Source organism: Aotus nancymaae, unplaced genomic scaffold, assembly GCF_030222135.1.
Source record: "Aotus nancymaae isolate 86718 unplaced genomic scaffold, 86718_ANA_hifiasm-v0.15.2.pri h1tg000010l, whole genome shotgun sequence".
Classification (NCBI taxonomy): domain Eukaryota; kingdom Metazoa; phylum Chordata; class Mammalia; order Primates; family Aotidae; genus Aotus; species Aotus nancymaae.
The window spans coordinates 61,278,358-61,304,062 of record NW_026988421.1 but is presented as its reverse complement, the minus strand read 5'-3'; the positions used below and the strand labels follow the sequence as shown (position 1 = coordinate 61,304,062).

The following is a 25,705-nucleotide window of genomic DNA, read 5'->3' as shown; positions in this document are numbered from 1 at the left end:
CCGCTTCCGGGAGGTGGAGCCTCCTGCTGTACCTGGCCCAGCCTGTTTCCCTCGGTTGTCGGTAAAATAGGCGTGGTCACCTGTGGCCCTGAGGCTTTCCCCCTGCCGGTGTCCCCAAGCTACCTAGATCTTCACCCCATAAACCCCCTTCATCCTCGCGTCCACAAAGGGTTTCCAAGTCCAGGCTGCGACCTTCCTTACCCCCGCCCCAACAAAACAGCACACAGGAAAGAAAAAAAAAATCACGTTTTTATTGATTAATAAACTGGTTGGGGGGAGAGCAAATACCAGCTTTGATTAGTCAGAACTCCTGTTATCTGTACAAAAAAAAATGAATGTTTGTTACAAAAATCACGTAAAAAACTAGGATCAAGGAAGCAGCCGCCCTTGCAAAAAAGAGGGCTCAAGGCACCTGGGAGGCTGAGAGGAGGCCAACATGGCCATGGGCGTGGCGGCGGGAACAGCCCTTCCCTCCTGCCCCTCCCCAGCGGCCCTTCCCTCCCGCCACAGGGCCACCCTCCCCTCCCCTCTCCCGGATTACAAGTGCTACAAAACTGCCTTGAATACCTCGGGCCAAGGCACTGCCAGAGATGAAATGGGCCCTGAGCGGAGCCCCAGGCTCTCCCTCCCCGGCAGTCCAGGCCGGAAGGGAGGGCCTTGTTCCCCAGGCCTCAGGTGGGCACAGATTCTGGAGCCGCCTTGGGTAAGTCTTTAAAGGGAGGCCCAGGCTCCGCCCCCTGGGGAGGTAGCAGAGGCTGTGGGACCCCTACACAAAAACACACACATTAGAGCCCTGGCTGTGGTCAGTCCTGAGTGTGGGCAGAGGGCCCGCAGCCCTGTCCAGCCCCATGACGTGGACTGAGAGGTGCTGTCCCAGACGGTCCTTGCTGGAGCTGCCATCCCAGGCTGGGTCCTAACTGGGTAGCACAAGCAGCATCCCGTGCTTGCCACCTCCACACCGGACTTGGCACCTGGCCCCAGGAGCCCATCAGTGACAGAATGCTCCCTGATGATGTCCTCCACCCGGGTGATGTACAGCAGCGTCAGCAGCACCCCCAGGAACTGAGAAGAAAGGGCAGAGCTGGTGAGGGCCTCCCTACAGCTCCCGGCTCCCAGAAACAAGCAGCCAGTCCCAAGCCCTCATGGCTCTGTGTGACCTGGGCAACACCCACAGCAGAAACTTCCAGCACCCACACTGCCCAAGAAACCCCCACCTGGGCCCCCTCTCCCCTTCCCAGGAAATCCCAGAGATCCCCGCTGTGCTCATCAGCAAGGGCCCCTCCCTCCTGGGATTCCTGTCTCCACCCCAGCTCTGCCACAGACTCTCTAGGGGATCTTGGCAAGTCACTGAAGCTTGCTGATCCTCAGTTTCCTCCTCTGTGAAGTGGGCGTTATAATAGTGCCTCCTCAGAGAGAGAAGTGGAGCAGCCGTGCCTGCGCAGCACTTGGAAGAGCTTCGCCACCACTGCTATTGCCATTCACCCCTTCTTCCAGACACGCAGCCGCCTCCACTCCGGGCAAGCCCCGGACTCTATGAAAACAGCTTCTTCACCTCCCCCTCTGCACCTTCTCTGCCCTTCTGCAATCACCAAGTCACACTGTCTCTAAACCCATGGCCTGCCCACCTGGGGAAGCAGGATGCCCAGGAGGATGCCCGCCATGATGGTGTAGTTGTCCATGAACCAGATGAGCACGGCATTGGTGCAGCCCCGCACGTAGATGACGTCCTGCACACTGAGGCGCTGCATGGGAAGGAGCTGGGTCAGCACAGCGGAGCACCTCGCCTGGCAGGAGCCACAGGTAAAACTCTGCCATTTACTCCAGGTCCAGGCTAGTCCCTCAACCGCTCTGATCCTTAGTTTCCCATACGCAGCATGAGAAGGTGGCCCTAGGTACTGGTTCTTAATGGACAGTACTGTTCTCTAGAGAGGGCTGGGGACATATGGTGGCACTTTTGGTTGTCCCAGCAATCGAGGTTGGGGACTGAGGGACTGCTGAGCTCAGGGTAATCCTACTCCACAAACAACTGCCCTGCCTGAAAAGCCTCACAGATGTTGGCCTGGCACAGTGGCTCATGCCTGTAATCCTAGCACTTCGGGAGGCTGAGGTGGGTGGATCACGAGGTCAGGAGTTTGAAACCAGCCTGGCCAACGTGGTGAAACCCTGTCTCTACTAAAAATTAAAAATTAGCAGGGCGTGGTGGCAGGCACCTGTAGTTCCAGCTACTTGGGAGGCTGAGGCTAGAGAACCACTTGAACCCGGGAGGTGGAGGTGGAAATGAGCCGAGATCACACCACTATACTCCAGCCTGGGAGACAACAGCAAAACTGGAAAGCAAAGAGGGAGGGAGGGAGCAGAACAAAGAAGAGGAAGGGAAGGGAAAGGGAAGGGAAGAAGGGGGGAAGGGAAGAAGGAAAGGGGGGAATAGAAAAAGGGGGGAAGGGAAGGGGAAAGGGAAGAAGGGAGGAAGGGAAGTGAAGAAGAGTAGGGAAGAAGGGAAGGGAGGGAAAAAGGGAAAGGAGGGGGAAGGGAAGGAAAGAAGGGAAGGGAGGAGGGTAGAAGGGAAAGGAAGAGAAGGGAAGGGAAGAGAAGAAGGGAAGAGAAGGAGAGAAGGGAAGGGATGGGAAGGGAAGGAGGGAGAGGAAGGAGGGAAGGGATGAAGGGAAGGGAAAAAGGGAAGGGAAGGAGGGATGGGAATGAAGGAAGGGATGGAAAGGAGGGATGGGAAGGGAAGGAGAGAAGGGAAGGAGGGAAGGAAAGGATGGAAGGGAGAAGGGAAGGGAACAATGGAAGGGAGGAGGGATGGGAAGGAGGGGTGGGAAGGAGGGATGGGAAGGGAAGGAGGGAAGGGAAGGAGGGAAGGGAAGGAGGGAAGGGATGGGAAGGAAAGGAAGGACGGGAAGGATGAGTGGGAAGGAGGGAAGTGAAGGAGGGAAGGGAAGGAGGGATGGGAAGGAGGGAAGTGAAGGAGGGAAGGGAAGGAGGGATGGGAAGGAGGGATGGGAAGGAGGGAAGGGAAGGAGGGAAGGGAAGGGAAGGAGGGAAGGGATGAAGGGAAGGGAAGGAGGGATGGGAAGGAGGGAAGGAAAGGATGGAAGGGAGAAGGGAAGGGAACAATGGAAGGGAGGAGGGAAGGGAACGATGGAAGGGAGGAGGTAAGGGAAGGAGGGATGGGAAGGAGGGAAGGGAAGGAGGGAAGGGAAGGAGGGAAGGGAAGGAGGGAAGGGAAGGAGGGGAGGGAAGGAGGGATGGGAAGGGAAGGAGGGATGGGAAGGAGGGAAGGGATGGGAAGGAGGGATGGAAAGGAGGGAAGAAGGGATGAGAAGGGAAGGAGGGAATGGAAGGAGGAAGGGAAGGAGGGAGGGGAAGGAAAGGAGGAAGGAAAGGAGAGAACGGAAAGAGGGGAGGGAAGGAGAGGAGAGAAGGGAAGGAGGGGAGGGAAGAGAAGAATGGAAGGGAAGGATGGAAGTGAAAGGAAGAGGAAGGGGAAGGAGGGAAGCGAAGGAGGAAAGGGATGGGAAGGAGGGAATGGAAGGGAAGGAGGGAAGGGACGGGAAGGATGGGTGGGAAGGAGGAGAGGGAAGGAGGGATGGGAAGGAGGGAAGGGAAGGAGGGAAGGGAAGGAGGGAAGGGATGAAGGGAAGGGAAGGAGGAATGGGAAGGAGGGAAGGAAAGGATGGAAGGGAGAAGGGAAGGGAACGATGGAAGGGAGGAGGGAAGGGAATGATGGAAGGGAGGAGGGAAGGGAAGGAGAGATGGGAAGGAGGGAAGGGAAGGAGGGATGGGAAGGAGGGAAGGGAAGGAGGGATGGGAAGGAGGGATGGGAAGGAGGGGAGGGAAGGAGGGATGGGAAGGGAAGGAGGGATGGGAAGGAGGGAAGGGATGGGAAGGAGGATGGAAAGGAGGGAAGAAGGGATGAGAAGGGAAGGAGGGAATGGAAGGAGGAAGGGAAGGAGGGAGGGGAAGGAAAGGAGGGAAGGAAAGGAAGAGAACGGAAAGAGGGGAGGGAAGGAGAGGAGAGAAGGGAAGGAGGGGAGGGAAGAGAAGAATGGAAGGGAAGGATGGAAGTGAAAGGAAGAGGAAGGGGAAGGAGGGAAGCGAAAGAGGGAAAGGGAGGGAAGAAGGGATGGGATGGAGGGAAGGGAAGGAGGAAAGGGATGGGAAGGAGGAAAGGGATGGGAGGAGGGAATGGAAGGGAAGGAGGGAAGGGATGGGAAGGAGGGAGGGGAGGGAAGGGGAAGAAAGGGAAGGAGGGAAGGGGAGGAAAGGGAAGGAGGGAAGGGAAGGGATGAAGGGAAGAGAAGGGAAGAAGGAGGGAAGAGAAGAGGGAAGGGAAGGAGGGATGGGAAGGAGGGAAGGAAAGGATGGAAGGGAGAAGGGAAGGGAACAATGGAAGGGAGGCGGGAAGGGAAGGATGGAAGGGAGGAGGGAAGGGAAGGAGAGATGGGAAGGAGGGAAGGGAAGGAGGGATGGGAAGGAGAGAAGGGAAGGAGGGAAGGGAAGGAGGGAAGGGAAGGAGGGAAGGGATGGGAAGGAGGGATGGAAAGGAGGGAAGGGATGGGAAGGAGGGATGGAAAGGAGGGAAGAAGGGATGAGAAGGGAAGGAGGGAAGGGAAGGAGGAAGGGAAGGAGGGAGGGGAAGGAAAAGGAGAGAACGGAAAGAGGGGAGGGAAGGAGAGGAGAGAAGGGAAGGAGGGGAGGGAAGAGAAGAATGGAAGGGAAGGATGGAAGTGAAAGGAAGAGGAAGGGGAAGGAGGGAAGTGAAAGAGGGAAAGGGAGGGAAGAAGGGATGGGATGGAGGGAAGGGAAGGAGGAAAGGGATGGGAAGGAGGGAAGGGAAGGAGGAAAGGGATGGGAAGGAGGGAATGGAAGGGAAGGAGGGAAGGGATGGGAAGGAGGGAGGGGAGGGAAGGGGAAGAAAGGGAAGGAGCGAAGGGAAGGGATGAAGGGAAGAGAAGGGAAGAAGGAGGGAAGAGAAGAGGGAAGGGGAGGAGGGAAGGGAAGGATGGAAGGGAGGAGGGAAGGGAACGATGGAAGGGAGGAGGTAAGGGAAGGAGGGATGGGAAGGAGGGAAGGGATGGGAAGGAGGGAAGGGATGGGAAGGAGGGAAGGGAAGGAGGGATGGGAAGGAGGGAAGGGAAGGTGGGAAGGGATGGGAAGGAGGGATGGAAAGGAGGGAAGAAGGGATGAGAAGGGAAGGAGGGAAGGGAAGGAGGAAGGGAAGGAGGGAGGGGAAGGAGGGATGGGAAGGAGGGATGGAAAGGAGGGAAGGGAAGGAGGGATTTGAAAAAGTGAGGGAAGGAGGGACAGGATGGGAAGGAGGGATGGGGAAGGAGGGAAGGAAAGAAGGGATGGGGAAGGAGGGATGGGAAAGGCAGGAGGAAATGGAGGAGGGGAAAAGAGGGAAGGGAAGCAGGGTAGGGAAGGAGGAAAGGGGAGGGAAGGGAAGGAGGGAGAGGAAGGAGGGAAGGGAAGGAGGGATAGGGAAGGATGGGGAAAGAGCGAAGCGGAAGGTGGGATTGAAAGGAGGGAGGGGAAGGAGGGAGGGGAGGGAGAGGAAGGAGGGATGGGGAAGGAGGAAAGGGGAGGGGAGGGAAGGAGGGAGAGGAAGGAGGGAAGGGAAGGAGGGATAGGGAAGGATGGGGAAAGAGCGAAGGAAGGTGGGATTGAAAGGAGGGGGGGGAAGGAGGGAGGGGAGGGAGGGGAGGGGGAAGGAGGGATGGAGAAGGAGGGATGGGAAGGGAAAGGGGGATGGGGAAAGAAGGAAGGGAAGGAGCGAAGGGCAGGTGGGATTGGAAGGAGGGATGGGAAGGAGGGAAGGGAAGGAGGGAAGGGAAGGAAGGAGGGAAGGGAAAGAGGGAAGGGAGGGAGGGGAAGGAGGGATGGGAAGGAAGAAGGGAAGGGAAGAAAGGGAAGGAGGAAAGGGAAGGGAAGGAGAGAAGGGAAGGAGGGAGGGAAGGGAAAGAGGGAAGGGAGGGAGGGGAAGGAGGGATGGGAAGGAAGAAGGGAAGGGAAGAAAGGGAAGGAGGAAAGGGAAGGGAAAGAGAAAGGGAAGGAGGGAGGGAAGGAGGGAGGGAAGGGAAGAAAGAAGGGAAGGGAAAGAGGAAGGAAGAAGGGAAGGGAGGAGGGGAAGGAGGGAGAGGAAGGAGGGACATGAAGGAGGGAAGGGAAGGAAGAAAGGGAAGGAGGAAAGGGACGTGAAGGAGGGAAGGAAGGAGGGAAGGGAAGGAGGGAAGGGAAAGAGGGAAGGGAAGGAGGGAGGGGAAGGAGGGATGAAGGGAAGGTGGGATCGGAAGGAGGGAAGGGAAGGAAGGAGGGAATCAAGAAGGGAAGGAGGGAAGGAAAGAGAAAGAGGGAAGGGAAGGAGGGGAGGGAAGGGAAGGAGGGAAGGGAAGGAGGAAAGGGAAAGAAGGAAGGGAGGAGGGGAAGGAAGGAGAGGAAGGAGGGAAGGGGTGAAGGGAAGTGAAGGAGGGAAGTGAAGGAGGGAAGGGAAGGAAGAAAGGGAAGGAAGAAGGGAATCAAGGGAAGGAGGGAAGGGAAGGAGGGAAGGGAAGATGGGATCGGAAGGAGGGAAGGGAAGGAGAAAAGGGAAGAGAAAGAGGGAGGGGAAGGAGGGAAGGGAAGATGGGATCGGAAGGAGGGAAGGGAAGGAGGGAGGGGAAGGGAAGGAGGGAGGGGAAGGAGGGAGAGGAGGAGGGGAAGGAGGGAGAGGAAGGAGGGAAGGGAAGAAGGGAAGGGAAAGAGGAAGGGAAGGAGGGAACGGAAGGAGGGAGAGGAAGGAGGAAAGGGAAGAACTGAAGGGAAGAAGGGATGAAGGGAAGGTGGGATCAGAAGGAGGGAGGGGAAGGGAAGGAGGGAAGGAAAGGGAAAGAGAGAAGGGAACGAGGGAAGGAAAGGGAAGGAGGGAAGGGAAGGAATAAGGGAAGGGAAGGAGGGATGTTAAGGAGGGAGGGAACGAGGGAAGGGAAGGAGGGAGAGGAAGGAGGGGAAGGGAAGGAGGGAGGGGAAGGAGGGAAGGAAAGGAGGGAAGGGAAGGGAAAGAGGGAAAGGAAGGGAGGAGGGGAAGGAGGGAGCAGAAGGAGGGAAGGGGTGAAGGAGGGGAGGGAAGGAGGGGAAGGGAAGGAGGGAGGGGAAGAAGGGAAAGGAAGGGAGGAAAGGCAAGGGAAAGAGGGAAGGGAAGGAGGGAGAGGAAGGAGGAAAGGGATGAAGAGAAGTGAAGGAGGGAAAGGATAGGAAGGAGGGAGAGGAAGGAGGAAAGGGATGAAGAGAAAGGAGGGAAGGGAAGAAAAGGGAAAGAGGGAAGGGAAAGAGGGAAAGGAGGGAGGGAAGGGAAGGAGGGAAGGGAAGAAAGGAAGGTAAGGAAGAAGGGAAGGGAAGGAGGGGAAGGAGGGAGAGGAAAGAGAAGGGAAGGAGGGATGAAGCAAAGGTGGGATCGGAAGGAGGGAGGGGAAGGGAAGGAGGGAAGGAAAGGGAAAGAGGAAGGGACGGAAGGAGGGGAAGGAGGGAGAGGAAGGAGGGAAGGGATGAAGGGAAGGGAAGGAGGGAGAGGAAGGAGGGAAGGGAAGAAAAGGGAAAGAGGGAAGGGAAGGGGAAGGAGGGAAGAGATGAAGGGAAGTGAAGGAGGGAAGGGAAGGAGGAAAGGGAAGAACAGAAGGGAAGGGAAGGAGGGATGAAGCGAAGGTGGGATCGGAAGGAGGGAGGGGAAGGGAAGGAGAGAAGGAAAGGGAAAGAGGGCAGGGAAGGAGGGAAGGGAAAGAGGGAAGGGAAGGAAGAAGGGAAGGGAGGAGGGGAAGGAGGGAGAGGAAGGAGGGAAGGGATGAAGGAAGGGAAGGAGGGAAGGAAACGAAGAAGGGAAGGGAAGGAAGGAGGGAGGGAAGGGAAGGAGGGAAGGAAAGGAAGGAAGGGACGGAAGAAGGGAAGAGAAGGAAGAAGGGAAGGGAAGGAAGGAGGGGAAGGAGGGAGAGGAAGGAGGGAAGGGATGAAGGGAAGTGAAGGAGGGAAGGGAAGGAGAGAAGGGAAGAACGGAAGGGCAGGAGGGAAGGGAAGGAGGGATGAAGAGAAGGTGGGATCGGAAGGAGGGAGGGGAAGGGAAGGTAGGAAGGGAAGGAGGGGAAGGAGGGAGAGGAGGGAGGAAGAGGAAGGAGGGAAGGGATGAAGGGAAGTGAAGGAGGGAAGGGAAGGAGAGAAGGGAAGAACGGAAGGGCAGGAGAGAGGGGAAGGAGGGATGAAGAGAAGGTGGGATCGGAAGGAGGGAGGGGAAGGGAAGGTAGGAAGGGAAGGAGGGGAAGGAGGGAGAGGAGGGAGGAAGAGGAAGGAGGGAAGGGAAGGAGGGATGGGAAGGAGGGAAGGGATGAAGGGAAGTGAAGGAAGGAAGGGAAGGAGAGAGGGGAAGGAGGGATGAAGAGAAGGTGGGATCGGAAGGAGGGAGGGGAAGGGAAGGTAGGAAGGGAAGGAGGGATGAAGGGAAGGAGGGGAAGAAGGGAGAGGAAGGAGGCATCGGGAGGAGGGAAGGCAAGGAGGGATTGGAAGGGAAGGAAGGAAGGGAAGGGCTAGGGAAGGAGGGAAAGGAAGGAGGGATGGGAAGGAGGGAAGGGAAGGCGGGCTGCAGAAGGAGGGATGGGAAGGAGGGAAGGGAAGGCGGGCTGCAGAAGGAGGGATGGGAAGGAGGGAAGGGAAGGCGGGCTGCAGAAGGAGGGATGGGAAGGAGGGAAGGGAAGGAGAGAAGGGAAGGGAAGGAGAGAAGGGAAGGGAAGGAGGGAAAGGTAGGAGGGAGGGCAGGAGGGAGGGGAAGGAGGGAAGGAGGGAAGGGAAGTTGGAAAGGGAAGGGAAGGAGGGAAGGGAAGTTGGAAAGGGAAGGAAAGGAGGGGAGGGAAGGGAAGTTGGAAAGGGAAGGGAAGGAGGGAAGGGAAGGAGGGGAGGGAAAGGAAGTTGGAAAGGGAAGGAGAGAAGGGAAGGAGGGAAGGGAAGGAGGGAAGGGAAGGAGGGAAAGGTAGGAGGGAGGGCAGGAGGGAGGGGAAGGAGGGAAGGAGGGAAGGGAAGTTGGAAAGGGAAGGGAAGGAGGGAAGGGAAGTTGGAAAGGGAAGGAAAGGAGGGGAGGGAAGGGAAGTTGGAAAGGGAAGGGAAGGAGGGAAGGGAAGGAGGGGAGGGAAAGGAAGTTGGAAAGGGAAGGAGAGAAGGGAAGGAAGGAAGGGAAGGAGGGGAGGGAAGGGAAGTTGGAAAGGGAAGGAGAGAAGGGAAGGAGGGAAGGGAAGGAAAGGGGAGATGTGAAGGAGGGAAGGAAAGGGAAGGAGGGATGGGACAGAGGGAAGGGATGGAGGGATTGGAAGGAGGGAAGGGAAGGCGGGATGGGAAGGGAAGTAGGGATGAGAAGGAGGGAAAGGAAGGGATGAAGGGAAGGGAAGGGAACGAGGGGAGGGGAGGGAAGGAGCGATGGGAAGGGAAGTAGGGATGGGAAGGAGGCAAGGAAAGGGGAGAAGTGAAGTGAAGGGAAGGGAAGGAGGGAAGGGAAGGGAAAGGAAGGGAAGAAGGGAAAGGAAGAAGGAAGGGGAAATAAAAGGCTCACAGGTGTTTTCCATGCACAAAAAGTCTATCTATAGTTATGCAAGCCAACAGCCTCACTCCAGGTACATATAAAAAACAAAGCAGAGCTTGGCATGGTGGCATGTGCCTGCAGTCCCAGCCACTATGGAGGCTCAGTTGGGAGGATTGCCTTTGCCTATAGGTTTAAAGAAACAGTGAGACCCTGTTTCTTAAGGGAAAAAAAAGCATTTCTGCATTGGTTTTAATATAAAATGAATTTTCCAGAACCACTGGTAGGTAAATTAAGGAATGATTATACATTATTTAATTCACAACTTTATCAAGAATTGTTTACCGGTTTTAAAAACCATGCCAGTGGCAACAATGATGCCATGGTATGAGAGTCACCAACACAATGCCCTATTAGCTGCCCTGTAGCTACTGCAGCCTCAGGGATGCCTCACATCAGCAAAGACACCTGACTTCACTACCCACTGCCTGAGGACCCACACGATGAGCCATGTTAAACTGCTGCAAATTGCTGTTTCATTTCTCCTTTATCTCAGATCACTATGTTAATTGTTTTGGAACTGGGCACGTAGGTAGTTTATATGTGAATTTCATTTGGGGATAAAAAGTAGGACATTGCCACTGTTTGTTATAAAAATGGCCATTGGTGCTGAGGGGTTGAGAACCACTGCTGGTCTATGGCTCTCAAACGTGTCAGAATCACCCACTAGGCCCCACCCCAAGAATGTGCATTTCTAACACATTCCCAGGGGATGCTGTTGCTGCTGGACTGGGGACCCCACTTTGCAAGCCACTGCTCTGCAATGACAGGTCACCATTCCTTTCAGGTCCCTTCCCAGCACCACACCGCTTCTCTCCTAGTCCAGGGGAGCTGCCCAGGAAGCTGACCCAGGAAGCTGACCCAGGGGCAACCCCCAGAAGGCTTGCTGGGTCCCAGGTGGCCCCAGGGAGCATGGCTGGGCACACAGCTGCTGAGGGTACCGGCAAGGGCCATGGTGGCTTCGTGTGGACCAGCCTACAGTAGGTGCTCGGCAAACCCTGGCAGGTGGCATCTCCCAGCCTGGGGGAGTTCTTGGTTCCCTGAGCCTTTCTGTGTCTGGGTGGGGGTGGAAAACCCTAGGAGTCCTGGCTCTGGGTCACAGCCAAGTATGTTGGAAAATCTCAGTGGCCAGGAGCCCCACCTTGAAAAACCCCTCCGTTCACCCCAGGGTGGAACAGGACGAGCAACATTTCCAGGGGAAGGCATTTCAAAGACTTACCTCCTTGTCAATAGTTTTGTAGCCACACATGGTGTTGACAACTTCTGTCTGAAATGGAAATGTATAATAGCTAATATTTATAATGCTTCTAACTCTAAAAGGCGCTATTATCCTACCCATTTTACAGATGAAAACTGAGGCACAGAGTTGCACTGTCCAGCAGGGATGGAGCTGAGATTCCAACCAGGCAGTCTGGCTTGAGTCTCCATCATAACCACCTCATCCTCCAAGAAATGTCCAGTGAAAAAACTGTAGGAGGCCGGGCATGGTGGCTCACGCCTGTAATCCAAGCACTTAGGAGGCCAAGGCGGGCAGATCACCTGAGGTTGGGAGTTCAAGACCAGCCTGACCAACATGGTGAAACCCTGTCTTTATTTAAAAATAAAAATAAAAATAAAACTGTAGGAATGCTAGTTCCATGGCTTTTACATGGGAGAACCGCCCCTCCACTAGCAGCAGACCGGGACCCCAGAGAAAGGCGTGCTGCCCAGGCCCCTTGGCTGTAGCCGCCCCAGAGCACCACTTAGCTCACACCGTAATGCACCGTCTCAGAGGTCAGGGTGCGGCTATTCCTGCACCGGGGGCTGTTAGGGAGGAAAACCTCAGACCATATCTGTGGTTTACCTGAAGTCCAGGCCAGGACACCTGGCCACACTTCCCCGTTCCACAGACCCTGCTCCACCAGCAGAGGGTGCTGCTAAAACTTCCTTCTTGGGAAGCGAGGTGCTCTCCAAAATTCCCGACTACTGATTCACTTAGGCACAGGGAAAGCTGTGGTCAGGCCCTAGACCTCATCAAATCCCTCCCTGGGCAGGCCCTAAGTCACAGGCTGGTGCGGGCACTTCCCATCACCACCTGTGCCCTGCAGGGTCTTCTTCTCCCACCACCAGGTAAGAGAGTGAGACCCCTGGTCCAGCCCATAACCCTCAGCAGCCCCACTGCTCTACATCTAAGTGAACACTGCTGTGGGGGATGTGTTCCGCAGGCACCAGTGATGACTCAGGCGGGCAACAGCAGAGCACCCAGCATGCCCTGTGGCACCACATTTCCTGGGTCCAGATCCTGCTCTGCCACTTAGGAACCGTGACCAACCTTAGGTGGGCTGCCAAGGAACCCGCACACAGAGGTCCTCAACACATATTTGTTAACCAAGAAAATGAATGGATGAATGAATGAATGAATGGATGAATGAATGAATGAATGAATGGGTGATGATGATCAGAGAACCCACGTCCTAGGGCTGTTTTGTACTTTAAAGTGAGACACACTGATACCAAAATAGAGATATAGACCAATGGAACAGAACAGAGGCTCACAGGCAACACCACACATCTACAACCATCCAATCTTTGACAAACCTGACAAAAACAAGCAATGGGAAAAGGAGTCCCTGTTTAATAAATGGTGTTGGGAAAACTGGCTAGCCATGTGCAGAATGCAGAAACCGGACCCCTTCCTGACACCTTACACTAAAATTAACTCCAGATGGATTAAAGACTTAAACATAAGACCTAACACCATAAAAACCCTAGAAGAAAATCTAGGCAAAACCATTCAGGACATAGGCATAGGCAAGGACTTCATGACCAAAACACCAAAAGCATTGGCGACAAAAGCCAAAACAGACAAATGGGACCTAATCAAACTCCACAGCTTCTGCACGGCAAAAGAAACAGTCAATAGAGTGAATCGGCAACCAACAGAACGGGAAAAAAATTTTGCAGTCTACCCAACTGACAAAGGGCTTATATCCAGAATCTACAAAGAACTAAAACAGATTTACCAGAAAAAAACAAACCCATTCAAAAGTGGGTGAAGGATATGAACAGACATTTTTCAAAAGAAGACATACATGAGGCCAACAAACATATGAAAAAATGTTCATCATCACTGGTCATTAGAGAAATGCAAATCAAAAGTACATTGAGATACCATCTCATGCCAGTTAGAATGGCGATCATTAAAAAATCTGGAGACAACAGATGCTGGAGAGGATGTGGAGAAATAGGAACACTCTTACACTGTTGGTGGGAGTGTAAATTAGTTCAACCATTGTGGAAGACAGTGTGGCGATTCCTCAAGGACCTGGAAATAGAAATTCCATTTGACCCAGCAATCCCATTACTGGGTATATATCCAAAGGATTATAAATCGTTCTACTATAAGGACACATGCACATGAATGTTCATTGCAGCACGGTTTACAATAGCAAAGACCTGGAACCAACCCAAATGCACATCGATGATAGACTGGACAGGGAAAATGTGGCACATACACACTATGGAATACTATGCAGCCATCAAAAACGATAAGTTCGTGTCCTTTGTAGGGACATGGATGAACCTGGAAACCATCATTCTCAGCAAACTGACACAAGAACAGAAAATCAAACACTGCATGTTCTCACTCATAGGTGGGTGTTGAACAATGAGAACACATGGACACAGGGAAGGGAGCATCACACACTGGGGTCTGTCGGGGGAAATAGGGGAGGGACAGCGGGGGGTGGGGAGTTTGGGACAGATAGCATGGGGAGAAATGCTAGATATAGGTGATGGGGAGGAAGGCAGAAAATCACATTGCCATGTGTGTACCTATGCAACAAACTTGCATGTTCTTCACATGTACCCCAAAACCTAAAATGCAATAAAAAAATTAAAAAATAAAGTGAGACACACATGTAAAGTGCTTATCACAGGGCTTTGCACATGGAGAAGTAGAGGAACACTGGCTGGAATGATTTGTTCGCAATTCCAGCCCCTGGAAAGGTAAGGGAGGGCGTCTTCTCTCCTTTCAAGAGAGAGGGTTGGGCCTCAGATGTCATCTAGGTCATTCTAAATGTCAGGGCTTGATGTGCGGACAAGAAAACTTCCCTCGATCTATCCGGTTCTCCAGGTAGCTTCAGACCCAGCCATGCCTAGCACCCACTGGGCATCAGTCAGCCAGTGTTTTTGGCCCATCCAGGCCATAAACATGATCCCTATGGAGAGGGTCAGGCCTGGGGCGCAGGTGCACAGCACATGATGGGAGTGATGCTTTCTGCCTGGTTGGTTCATTCATTCATTCACTGAACAAATATTAACTGAGCACATCCTGCATGCCAACCCCAGTTCTGGTTGCTCGGAATACAGAACCAGACAAAGTCCCTGCCTTCATGGAACTTACACTGTAGAAAGGGAGATAATGAACATAACAATTAAGCTGCATGATACATAAGGAGGTGACAAGAGTGACTTCACTGGGCCAGCTCTGGTGACCTTGGAGGGGATGAGTCTCTCAGCAGACAGACAACTGGTAGAGGCCTCTCTGGCACCAGAGCCCAGAATCTTTCTCCAGGACCAGGAAGGACTCACCTCCCCCTGCCAGGAGAGCCCCTCACCAAGGGGTGGGGGGATACCATGCATCCATGGTCTTTCCAAAAGTAAAGCCTGCCTGGGTTTGACCATCGAATCAGTATTCTACAGGAGGCTCTTGTTCACAGGCCCCAAAACCAGGGTCCAGTGGCCTCTTCCGTCCTGCACAGGGCCACAGGACAGGAAGTCAGAAAGAGGACTCCTGGGCAGCCAAAAGGTCACAGCAGCGTTCGTGTGTGTATCCTTTCACCCTGAGCAGACCAAGCAACTCACGGGACGGGGAGAGGGGCCTTCAGGACAGGTCCCCAAGGGATAGCCAACAACAAGGGAGGGGAGGTGCATGAAAATTGGTCCCAAGAGCTCAGCAGGTACAGCACGTGGAGCCATTTAATGTAGAAGCACGCTGCCCTCTGCACCAACAGCTCCCAGGGCTATATCCTGGTGTAACCAGATTTTACAGGCTTATGTGAACTTCTATGGCTCAAATCCTCTATTGGAAGCTCATGTAAGACATGTCTTTTAAAGATGAGTGTTAGGGAAAAAGTTACTTTCCCTGAGGAACTGAGATGTTCTGCTGAACAGTAACAATACAACAGACCATGTCTCCCTTTTCCCGTTGACTGCCAGGAAACTCTAAGCCAGCTCTCTCCAACCTTTTTGGTACCAGAAATGGGTTTCAATTTTTACACAGGATGGGGTAGGGGGTGGGTGGAGAGAGATGATTTCGAGATGAAACTGTTCCCGATCCTCATGAGGAGCACTCAACCTAGGTCCCCTATATGCACAGTTTACTATAGGGTTCACGCTCCTATGAGACTCTCACGCCGCTGCTGATGTGATGGAGACGGAGCTCAGGCGGGAATGCTCCCTCACCCGCTGCTCACCTCCTGTTGCGTGATCTGCTTCCTCACAAGCCACTGACTGGTACTGGTTCATGGCCTGGAGATGGGGGAGCCCGCTCCAAGCCAGCAGACACCGGGCTCAGCTCCTTTCAGTGAGTCCATGAGGCCCTGAGGTTTATATGGCAGTATTTTATATTTTTCTCCATTGTCTAGGCCTCCTATCTGAGAATACAATTTCCACAGCCCTGATTTTTAATGTTATTTTAGTTTTTTACACTACATTACTTCCTGTGTACTCATTCAAATCCCAGGTTGAATGGTGTAGTGTAAAATAAATAATTTGGACGCAAATCAACCAGCTCCACCGAGGAAGGGAACACCCTGTTTCACATTTAGAGAAACTCATCCAGCTGGGGTGGCACAGGGAGAATCAGTGGTAGTGTGTAACCCAGGGTCAGATAACCCTGGCCAGGGGAAGGCTCCTCCCTGCCCCGGTGCCCTCCTTCACATGCTCTCTGCAGACAGTGACCGTGTTTACACCCCCAGCCCAGTCATCCCCAGGACTTCAGACTCCTATATCCAACTGCATCTTTGACCTCGCTGCTGGGATGCTGAACAGGCTCTCAAACCCCCCATGTCCATGCTGAGCTCCTGGTCGCTCAACCTGCCTCCTTGAGGTCCTCCCCTCTCAGGCAGTGGCAGCCCCGTCTTTCCTGTGGCTCGGACCAAAACCTGGATACCTCCTTGATTTCTCCCTTTCACTCACCACCCACATCTGATACACCAGCAAATCCTGTAGGCTTACTTGTAAAATACAGCCAGAATGTCACCATGCTTCACCACTTCCACCTCCGCCACCGCCACCACCACCCAGCTCCAAGCATCTGTCTTCTCCTGCCTGGGGCCGGGATGCGGTGGGGAGCCCTTAGCTGTCAGCTCCCTGCAATAACTACTTCATGTGATCATTCATTTTATACGTCAACGTGACCGGCCCATGGGACACCCAGATATTTGGCCAGACATTATTCTGGGTGTCTCTGCGGGGGTGTTTCTTCATGAGACTAATGTTTAAATCAGCACTGAGCAAAGCAGATGGCCCTGCCCAAGGGGGAAAGGTCTCATCTGATCAGTGAAGGCCCGAACAGAACAAAAGACCGCCCTCCCCTCACTGACCCTAAGAGAATTCTCCCTGCCTGGCTACCTTTGGACTTGAACTGAAATGGTGGCTCTTCCTAGGTTTGGAGCCTGACCAGCCTTTGAATGGGCACTACACCCTCAGCTCTCCTGGGTCTTCAGCCTGCCGACTCACCCTACAGATCCTGGGACTTGCCCACCTCCATAATTACACAAGCCAATTCCTTATCATCCATCAATCTCTCTTTCCTCTTGGTGTATTATTCTGTTCTTGGCTAAACAGAGCCAGGAAGTCCCTTCTTGGGTAGACCACCGGACTCATGTAATGCCTGGTCAATGTGGGAGTGTGAAGGCCTGGCCCCCACCCCAGTAGGGGACAACTCTGAAGGGCTGCCCTCGTAGATGTGGCTGAGGCCTCCAGTCAAACTGAGCTGAGGCTGCATCACTGCTCACCTCCCTTCATTGCCCAAGCCTGCTTCTGGCTCCCTCCTTCCACAGGTGCTGCTCCAAGAGCACCTTCCTGGACAAGCTGACCTGTGACCCCTGGATCACTGCATATCAGCCCCTAACTCTATCCCTGCATCTACCGTGTCCTGCACCACAGCCAGGCCGATCCTGGTAAAACTAAGTCAGAATGCCACTCTTCCACTGTGGCCTTGTAGGGCCCCTGTCACTCAAGGGCACCCCACAGTCCTGCCTGTGGCCTTCGGGGTGCCCACGACCTCCCTGACTCCACCTCCTACCATCCTCCCCTGTGCTCCTCTGCCCCAGCCACTCTGTGCCGTTTCTCAAACACCCTGGGGTGATTCCCACTGAGGCCTCTGCACTCGCTGTTCTCTCTGCCAGGAATGCCCCACCCCCAGGCACCTTCCTCACTTTCTTCAGAGTTTCACCCAGATCCCACCTTTCTCAGTATCCAAAACTGCAATCCTCCATGCCCTACTTTATTTTTCTCCTTAGCATCTATGACCCTCTAACTATCTTTTACTTATTTTGTCAGTTTTCTCCACTAGGATGTCACCTCCATGTGGGCAGACACTTCGTTTGCTATACCCCCAGAACCTGGAAATGTGTCTGGCACAGAGTAGGTTCTCAGCTAATATTTGTTGAATGACTGAATGAATGAATGAATGAATACAAGTTCGGCTTGCACATCTCAGCTTGGGCATTCAGGTGCTGCTGCCCTGGGTGAAGTTCAGGATCGCCCCATGCAGGCCTCTCTGGAAGCTCTGCTCCTTCTCAGCATCCCCCCTTCCCAGAGAACTACCCTAAAATGGCAGCTAACATTTCCAAACAAAGCTTCCCTCCCAGCCCGGCCTTTTTTAGAGCTAGTGCACTTGGCACTGGCTCTCTGACTCATGGGCAAGGCCCCCACCCGCAGCTGCTCGGTTTACAGAATCCGGCAGTGGGCACAGAATGGTGGAGATGTCAGGACAGAAACTTTCCATGACTATTTGGGCCATGAGTAATTGCAAAGCTCTCCACCTCGTTCCAATCCTGAAACGGTTTCTGGACACATTTGTCAAACACAAGGACTGATGAAGCCTTTCACTTAAGCGCTGACCACACAGGACATCATCCCAAATGACCGAGATGACAGAGCCGAGAGGATCATGCTGGGGAGAGGAGGAGGCTGGCATTTACGTCATCAGACCCCCTTCCAAGCATCCTGCTGCTGCTGAGCACCAGGTCCTCAAGGCCAAAGACCAATGGAGACACCCAGGGTGGGGGTCCTGCCCTGCCTCCCACCAACGCTGCAGAGCCAACTGCCCCTAATAAGCTCCCGTGGCCTGGACGCCTCTCCCTCCTGCCCTCAGCTGGCCTGCACAGTTCTCCAGAGTGTAGCTTGGCAACACCTGCCTGCACTTCATCCTAGCTCTGCCAACCTTGGGCAAGACAGCCAGCCTTTGGGTGCCTCAGTTTCCTCATCTGTAAAGTAGGTAAAATAAGAGTAGGTACCTCACAGGGTTGTGAAGGCAAAATGAGTAAATACCACCAAAGTGCCCAGAGCAGGCCTGCACAAGGTAGGTGCTCAATAGATGTTAACCAACACCACGAAGAAAGGCATAGCCAGGGCGGGGCGTGGTGCCTCACGCCTGTAATCCCAGCACTTTGGGAGGCCAAGGCGGGCGGATCACGAGGTCAAGAGATCGAGACCATCCTGGCCAACATGGTGAAACCCCGTCTCCACTAAAAATACAAAAATTGCTGGGTGTGGTGGCGTGTGCCTGTAATCCCAGCTACTAGGGAGGCTGAAGCAGGAGAATCGCTTGAACCCAGGAGGCGAAGGTTGCGGTGAGGAAACTGCTCCATGGCACTCCAGCTGGCGACAGAGCAGACTCCGTCTCAAAAAGAAGAAAAAAAAGTCATGGCCTTCCCATGCCCAACCCCCAGAAGCTCCACTTTCAGGAGCCCTTAAGAATCAGGAAAGCCTCCTCTCTGCCACCAATTCCTACTTCCCCACCATCCACCCACACCACCCATCTTCAACTTGGGAAGAGAGATAAGAGAAGAGCTGGACCATCTGGGGTCCCCACAGCCCCCCACCCACCACAGGAGCAGTGGCTACCGTGTTCTGGATGCAGCAGGTATAGGGCACCCCGCAGGCCAGGGGTCCGGGAGCGCTGCAGTCGTGGTACTGGTTCTTGCTCCAGTCTCGGTAGTCCTCCCCGCCACAGCACTTGAACTGAGGAGGGAAGCAAGCGGGAAAGAGGAGTGGCCGTCATCGCCCAGGCCCCGCTCAGACGACAGGAAGGGGCCCTGCCCACAGACGGACACAGTTTATTACATGGGTCACCTTGGTGCAGGGAGAGAGCTGTCAAAGTGTGGCATGGCTGCCTAGAGGGTAGTGAATCCCCTGTCACTGGAGAGGTGTCCAAGTCAAGGCCGGGCTGCCCCTTATTGGGATATCGGGATGGTGACTAGACACCGGAAGGAAAAGTCCTTCCTTGACAACTGGCGTCTGCCTTCATCTTCGTGTCCCCAGTGCAGGTGCTGGGCTGGAAAACATGGCCCTTAAAGTCCCAGAGACCAAGCTTGATTCTGTGAAAGTCCCTGCACCTCAACCGCCCTTCGCACCTGCCCTAGGAGCTGCCCTGTCGAGCTTGGCTGGCCCTGCCCTTAGTAAGGAGGGCATCTGCACCTCACATCCTGCCTGGGCTCTCCCCTTAGCCAAGCCCCTCCCTGCCTCCCCGCCCTGCTCCTGTAGGAAGTAGTTGGTAACCCTCCTGAGGGCTGGTGTGTGCCTGGCATTGTTCTGGGTACTGGAGAGACAGGGTGAGCAAAGCGACGCAGCCCCCGCTCAGGTGGAATGCATTCCAGTGGAGGGACAGAGGGTGAGCACTGGATGAAAAGGTCAGGGAGGCCTTGCTGTGCACCCCGGAAATGGAGAAATAGGGGAAGAGTGGGGAGGGGCGGCTCTAGGTTGGGAGGTCACGAAAGAGCTCTCTGTATAGAGGATATTTCATCTGAAACATGGAAACAGAAGAAGCCAGCCGACTCATGCAAAGGCCCCACGCAGAAACAAGCTTGTATTTCAGCAGCAGGTGCAGAGACCAGCAAGCCTGGAACAGAGAGAGTGCAGAGCATGAGGTTGAGAGGCGGACACAGGCTGGACCATGTGACCTCCTTTGCCAGCCAGCTGAAGCAGGGAGCTGGGACTGGGGGGTTCAACCAGGGCTGTGGCAGGTGTCCTGGAAGTCAGACACCCTTCCAGAGTCCCCACAGTACCCCTTAAGCTACCAGGTTTTGGGACATGGAAGTGTCTTTCTGCAATGCAGTTCAAAGGGCATTTGCTTTGCAATGGAACAGACCCAAGGTCAAATCCTCAGACCACCACTCCCTGCTGTGCAGCCCCAGGCAAGTTGGTCAGCCCCTTTGAGCCTCAGGTGGTTGTCTGTAAAGCAATAATAAGGATGGCAGCTCTGCACAGCTGAGCTGTGATTACGTAGAGTGTTGTACATGAAGCACTCAGTCCTGGGCCTGGCACCAAGAAAGTGCTCATTCAGCATTAATCACCTCCTACCTCCATCCACCCCAGGAAAAATGAAATCCTAAGCCAGCTAAAGGCGGGTTCCAATAAAAACATCTCACTCTACCCGGAGCAGAACTCAGCTCTCCCGGCCCAAGCTGGCAGGCACATCCCTGGCAGAAAAAGGCTTTCCAGAGGCTGCACCTGTTGTGACTGGAGGGAAGGTCTGGGCCAAGGGAGCAGCCACAATAAGCAGCCCTGCATGTGGGGAGAGACTGGTCCCCACTGAGGGCTGGCACAGGGGCCCAGGCCAGCTGAAGCCCCCAAGATTGTATCCTAGGAAGTCCTGCCCCAGCTGAGTGGGCCTGCAGCCCCCACTCTGCTTGTCCTCACCTGGGAGTATGTACCAATGATCCCCACAGCTAGCGCTGTGGTCTCACCCTGTGCCTGGAACTGTTCTAAACACGTCTCCTGAATTAAGTCAAGGTAATCCTCATGACGACGCCCCAAGAGCTTCCTGTCATTGTTCTGCTTATGCAGGTGAGGAAGCTGAGGCTCATGTGAAGTTGATGTACAAAAGCCACCCAAGGACAGAAGCTGGCCCTACCACTGCTATTGTTGTTGTTTGTATTATTATTATTATTATTATTATTATTATTATTACTGCACCAACAGATTTAGATGGACCTAGAGGGGAGAGATGGTGTCCCAAAAGGAACAGGATCATCATCACACTCAAGGAAGTGTCATGGAAGGAAGAGAGGAGTCTGGTTCAGTGTCCCACATTTGGGGGAAACTGAAATCAGAGAAGAGCTTTCTCCCCATCAGCGCCGTCTTTAACTTGACAAGGAGTGACTTGTCACTGAAGGGACTTGGCAGAGGGGATCTGGACTGGGGGAGGTTGCTCGCACCTCAAGGAAGGAGGATCCTCACCCCTTGGAGGATGGTGCCCTGGGACCCTGCAAGGCTGCTTATAGCAACACCTGACCTTGTTGTGTTTAGGGATGGGGGGCAGGAAGCCAGTGTAACTGGAGAGGGACAGAAGGGTGAGAAGGTTTGGGGCCAGGAATGTGGGCAGAGGACTGGCTAAGAAGGTTGGGCCCTGGCCTCCCCATCCTTGGTGGGCGATCCATGGCCACCCTTTCCTCCCAGCCTGGCCAGCCACCTGCTTTGGGAATGGATAAGTTACCCCTCACCCCATCTTCTTGCAGGGGCCCGGACAGGGAGTTAAGGGCATGGGAGGAGCATCTCTACCCTGAAGCACCTGGCTCACCTTTTTCTGAACAAAGTCCATGATGTTTTTGAAGTCCAGATCGTCATAGTAGTTCTCAATTCCTCTTCGAATGTTGTCATTCAGGAAGTCGATGGTCTATTCAGAAGGAGAAATTACAAAGGAAAAGAACCACACACTCCCAGAGTCCATCCCAAGATTTCCCAGAAGTCTGGATGGGTAGAGAAAGCCCTGCCAGCATGGGGCGCCCCCTCCACTCCCCACCCTGAACGCCCGCGACCTCCCTGCCCACACATCCTCCCCATGCCGCCAGTGCTCAGCTGATGCCTGAATCTCTGTGCTATGTCCCAGCAGGAGTAATTCACTCCACTCCCTTTACAGACCAGACAGCCCAGGCCTTGAGAGGCTGGGGCCGTGCTTGGGGACACACAGCTCTGATGCAGCCATGCCTGAGCTGAGACTTGACTGTCCTGGTTGCAGAGCCGGTGCTCTTTCTACGGCCCGGGATGGGCCCACGCTGGAATCCTCCCTTTGCCCTCCAGAGCCCCTCTCCACACTCCTCTACCATCCAACCTCTTGTTTTACAGATGAGGAGACTGAGGCTTGGGGAGGGAGTGAGGTCACAGAGCAGGCAGGGTGGGGTCTTGCCAGGACTGGAATTCGGGTCTGCTGATCTCCCTCATGGGCTGCCCTCTTCATCACTGCAGCGCTCAGTCCCTCCCGACTGGGGCTGGGACAATCCCCACCCAGAGGAACATGGCAAGCCGCCCTCTCCCAGTCACGCTGCACTTTCTGGATCAACAGCCCAGCTGTTGTGCTGAGATCCGGGAGCACAAAGGGCCCCACAGTTGGAAGGGGTGGGGGCAGGAGCGTGGGCAGTCCAGCTCGCTGTGACAATCGCAGCTTTCAGAGCACGGAGGTCGAGTATCAGCAGAGACTGCAGACAAAGAGGGCATTCTCGGCTCTGGTGACGGACAGAAGAGCCAGATAATTCCCAGGGGTGGCACCACAGGGTACACTGGGACAACAGAACCCTGGTTCCAGGCCCCATCACAGCTCACTTCTCCTCTCTGGGCCTCAGCTTTCCCACTGTGAACCTATAGGCCTGTCTTTAAGGTAACTTCCAGCTCTGAGGATCAAAAACCAAGTCCCAGAGGGACTGTTAGGCCTCATAATCAAGGACACCGTCCCTGCAGCCACCCAGGCGTCAGCTACTTCTTTTAACTTCTGAGCTTCTGTTTGCTTACCCGCAAAATCAGGAGGAAAACACTCTCTGCCTCATAGGGATGTTGTGAGATTTCAATAAACAAAAGCTGCGAAGGTGTTTAGCAGGACACCATGCACATCGTAGGTCCTGGTGTTATTATTCTAGATCTGTGTCTATTCTTCCAGGAGACAAATACCCTATGGTACTACTTCACACCCACATGTCATTGGTGGAAAACAAACCCCATGGGAAACTGAGGCCCCAACTCTTGTTCAAAAAACTGACTGCAATGGAGGCAGCCTCTAGGGCACAAATCCTGGCCTCCACTCTCACAAATACTTTGCAGCCCAGAGAGTGAGGTGGCTGGTGCAAGGTCACCCAGCTCGTCACTGGCAAAGAGACGCTGGGACCAGGGTGTTAAACTCCCAGCCTGACACACTTGAAGGTGCTAAGATAAGAAACCAAGGTTGAGTTTTGGGGCCATCTCCCAAAATTATCTCCAGGATCAGGAAAAGAGGAACAAAGACTGCAGCACCTGCCTCCCCGCTGAGCCTCCCTCTGCTCAAAGCCAAGGTAAAAAAGGAGATGGGCTCAGGGAAACCGGCCTCCCCGGCCAGAAGGAAAGCCCTCTGCTGATGATAAACAGCAGCTCTAGAACGGGCCTGGGACTGTAGAAGACTGGCGTCAGCCCCAAGAGAAGAGAGGAGATGCAGGCTTCTGTGAGCAGCTCTCAATTCACCAGCCCATGGCCCTTCGAGGGCCTGGAACTGGGCCCTGGGGCAGAAATTGGGTGGGAAGATTGCCTTCCAGCTGAGCAGCTCAGGCAGAACAAGGACTCTCCTGGCCCCAGGTCCACCCTCCCAGATGCCCCCAGGTCATGAAGCTTTTCCATCCTTGGGTGCCTGCTCCTCTGGGTGATGAAGGGACAGGACAGCTGGCTGGGGTATGGTTGAGGGTGCCTAAAAAATAGGACACCAGGGTGGGGCCAGTCTGCCAGCCAGGGTGGGGCAGGGGAATGAGCTCACAGCATGGAATGGCACCCTGGGCTAAGCTGCATACACATGGGGTGCCGCCAGGGTCAGGGCCTTACCGAAGGCCACATGTTGGGAAGTTCCTGCCAGGCAGCTTCCCCCTACTCCGGAGGCAACATAGACACAGTGCTGGCCCACCATGTCCCTCTGCACCTGCCCTGGCCCACTGGCCTACTCACAGCACCCTTACTGGCCACTATGCTGTTCGGACTCCCCCAGAGCTGGCAAGCGGGTGGGAAGCCCAGGGCAGGAAGGAAGAGAAGCAGCAGAGTAGAGTCTGCTCTGTGGCCATGGGGAAAGGCTCTGGCTCTCTGGTGAGCAGCCCCAGCCTGCCTCCCCAAACCCTCCCGGCTCCTGGGCACTTTCCAAGGTTCTGATTTCAAGAGGGGCCTCTGAAAATTAGGCTTTCCATCTGGTAAGCTGAGTCCAGTTGCTGCAGAAAGGGTGGCCCCGATGGAGGCCTCTCTAATTGGGCAGGAGCGACAGATGTCCCTGGGCTTCGTGGACAGCAGCTGCCCCCAGTGCCCATCAGGGAGCTCTTTGGGGCTCTTACAAGTATGCGCTACTTGTGCATGTGTGCACGTGTGCATGTGTGCCAAGAGACGAGGAGGACACTGGGATGGTTCTGTGGGGGTGATGGGGGGGGTGGGGGCTGTGCGTGACAAGATCCCATGAGGTGAGCTGGCTGTGCAGTTTACCTGTAAAGTGCTATGCTGACGTTGACAGCACTGGTAACATTCAGAGAGACCAGGGAGCCACTCAGAAGACAGGAAAGAGAGAATTCTAGCTTCCTCTGCCATTCCCAGAGGCCCAATGTACCCAGTGCCACCGTCCCCACCCCATACCCCTCTAAACCAGGCCATGCCAGCAGAGGCAGCTCTAGTGAGGACTAAACCAGGCTAAATTAAGCAAAGAGTAAGCAAACATCAAAGACCACAGGGTTTGAAAGCATGTTGTTTAAAGCACCAGAGAAAGCTAGGAAGAACTGTCCTTTCTAGCTTTGTCTTTTAAATCTAGTTTTAAAGATAGTTGAAGCCTACACATCACCTCTCTCTCAGGGTTTTTTAATGAATGAAGAATTGAAGGGGGTGGGGCATGTGGCAGCAACTCCTCCAGCACAGAGGCCAGAGGGATAGAAAAAGGAGTGGAGCCTCCCACCAGACCAGCTGCCTGCACAGGACCAAGACCCGCTCTGAGGAAGGAGCAGCCCGGGGCTCCTCCAGGCTGCCTCTGGCTAACACTGCTTCCATGCAGCCTGAGACCTGAGGCTGGGAAGGCCCTGCTGCTGGCCTAGTACAGACCTAGTTCTCATACTTGGAGGCGGAGCTGGTCACAGTGGCCGCTGCCTATAATCCCAGTACTTTGGGATCCCAAGGCAGGAAGATCACTTGAGTCCAGGAGTTCGAGACCAGCCTGGGCAATATGATGAGGCCTCATCACCAATCAATCAATCAATCAATCAATATCCAGGCATGGTGGCATGCACCTGTAATCCCAACTATTCAGGAGGCTAAGGGTGGGAGGATTGCTTGAGCCTGGGAGCTGAGGCTACAATGAGCTGTGAGTATACCACTGTACTCCAGCCTGAGTGACAGAGTGACCCTGTCTCAAAAACAAAACAAAATAAAAACTTGGAGGAGAGGTGTGTGGCCTAGAATTTTCCTCCTTCCTTTGTGACTGGAGCCAAGCCATCATCTTAGCCTTTCCCCAGTCCCTCTAGAATGGGGACTTGTTCTCATCAACCCCACACCCTAGCCTCTGCTCCAGTCCCAGCAGAAGCCCAATCTGCCAACCTGGAGTGGAAGAGAACCCAGGGAGCCAGAAGAAAAGAGTATGTGGGAAGGGGCATGTGGAGTGAGCATCTCCCAGACCCTTCCTCAGACTCCTCAGCTGGAGTCACAGGTTCATAACCATGGTGGGGGAGGGTTATGTTTCAGTGTCCCCGGGACTGGGGGCTACAGCCTCACTCCCCGACAGACGTCCACAGTGGGGCACACCTTGGGGGGTGTCTGGCCAGACCAGCAAGGAGCACTCTCTACTTCTGGACGGCCAGCAGCTCTGCTATAGGTGGGAAGGATACACAGCTGGCCCTCCACATCCACGGGTTCTATACAAGCAGATTTGAACAA

General features: G+C 54.5%; 1 protein-coding gene across 2 annotated transcripts in view; it reads right to left on the bottom strand.

Annotated features, from left to right (window-relative positions):
- Window positions 1–233: 233 nt before the first annotated feature.
- Window positions 234–25,705, bottom strand: part of TSPAN15 (tetraspanin 15) — a 64,183-nt gene continuing 38,711 nt past the window's right edge. The window contains exons 4-9 of one of the 2 annotated variants that reach the window (XR_001107340.3): window positions 21,381–21,476; window positions 18,707–18,823; window positions 10,809–10,856; window positions 1,626–1,742; window positions 568–1,062; window positions 234–317 (exon numbers count right to left, since the gene is read on the bottom strand). Coding sequence is in view for 1 of the 2 variants with exons in the window: in XM_012451440.3 (XP_012306863.2) it covers window positions 712–1,062; window positions 1,626–1,742; window positions 10,809–10,856; window positions 18,707–18,823; window positions 21,381–21,476 (729 nt within the window). In the remaining variant the exon portion in view is untranslated. Of the gene's footprint in view, window positions 1,063–1,625; window positions 1,743–10,808; window positions 10,857–18,706; window positions 18,824–21,380; window positions 21,477–25,705 lie in introns of both variants that reach the window. The other variant, XM_012451440.3, reaches the window with a different exon arrangement.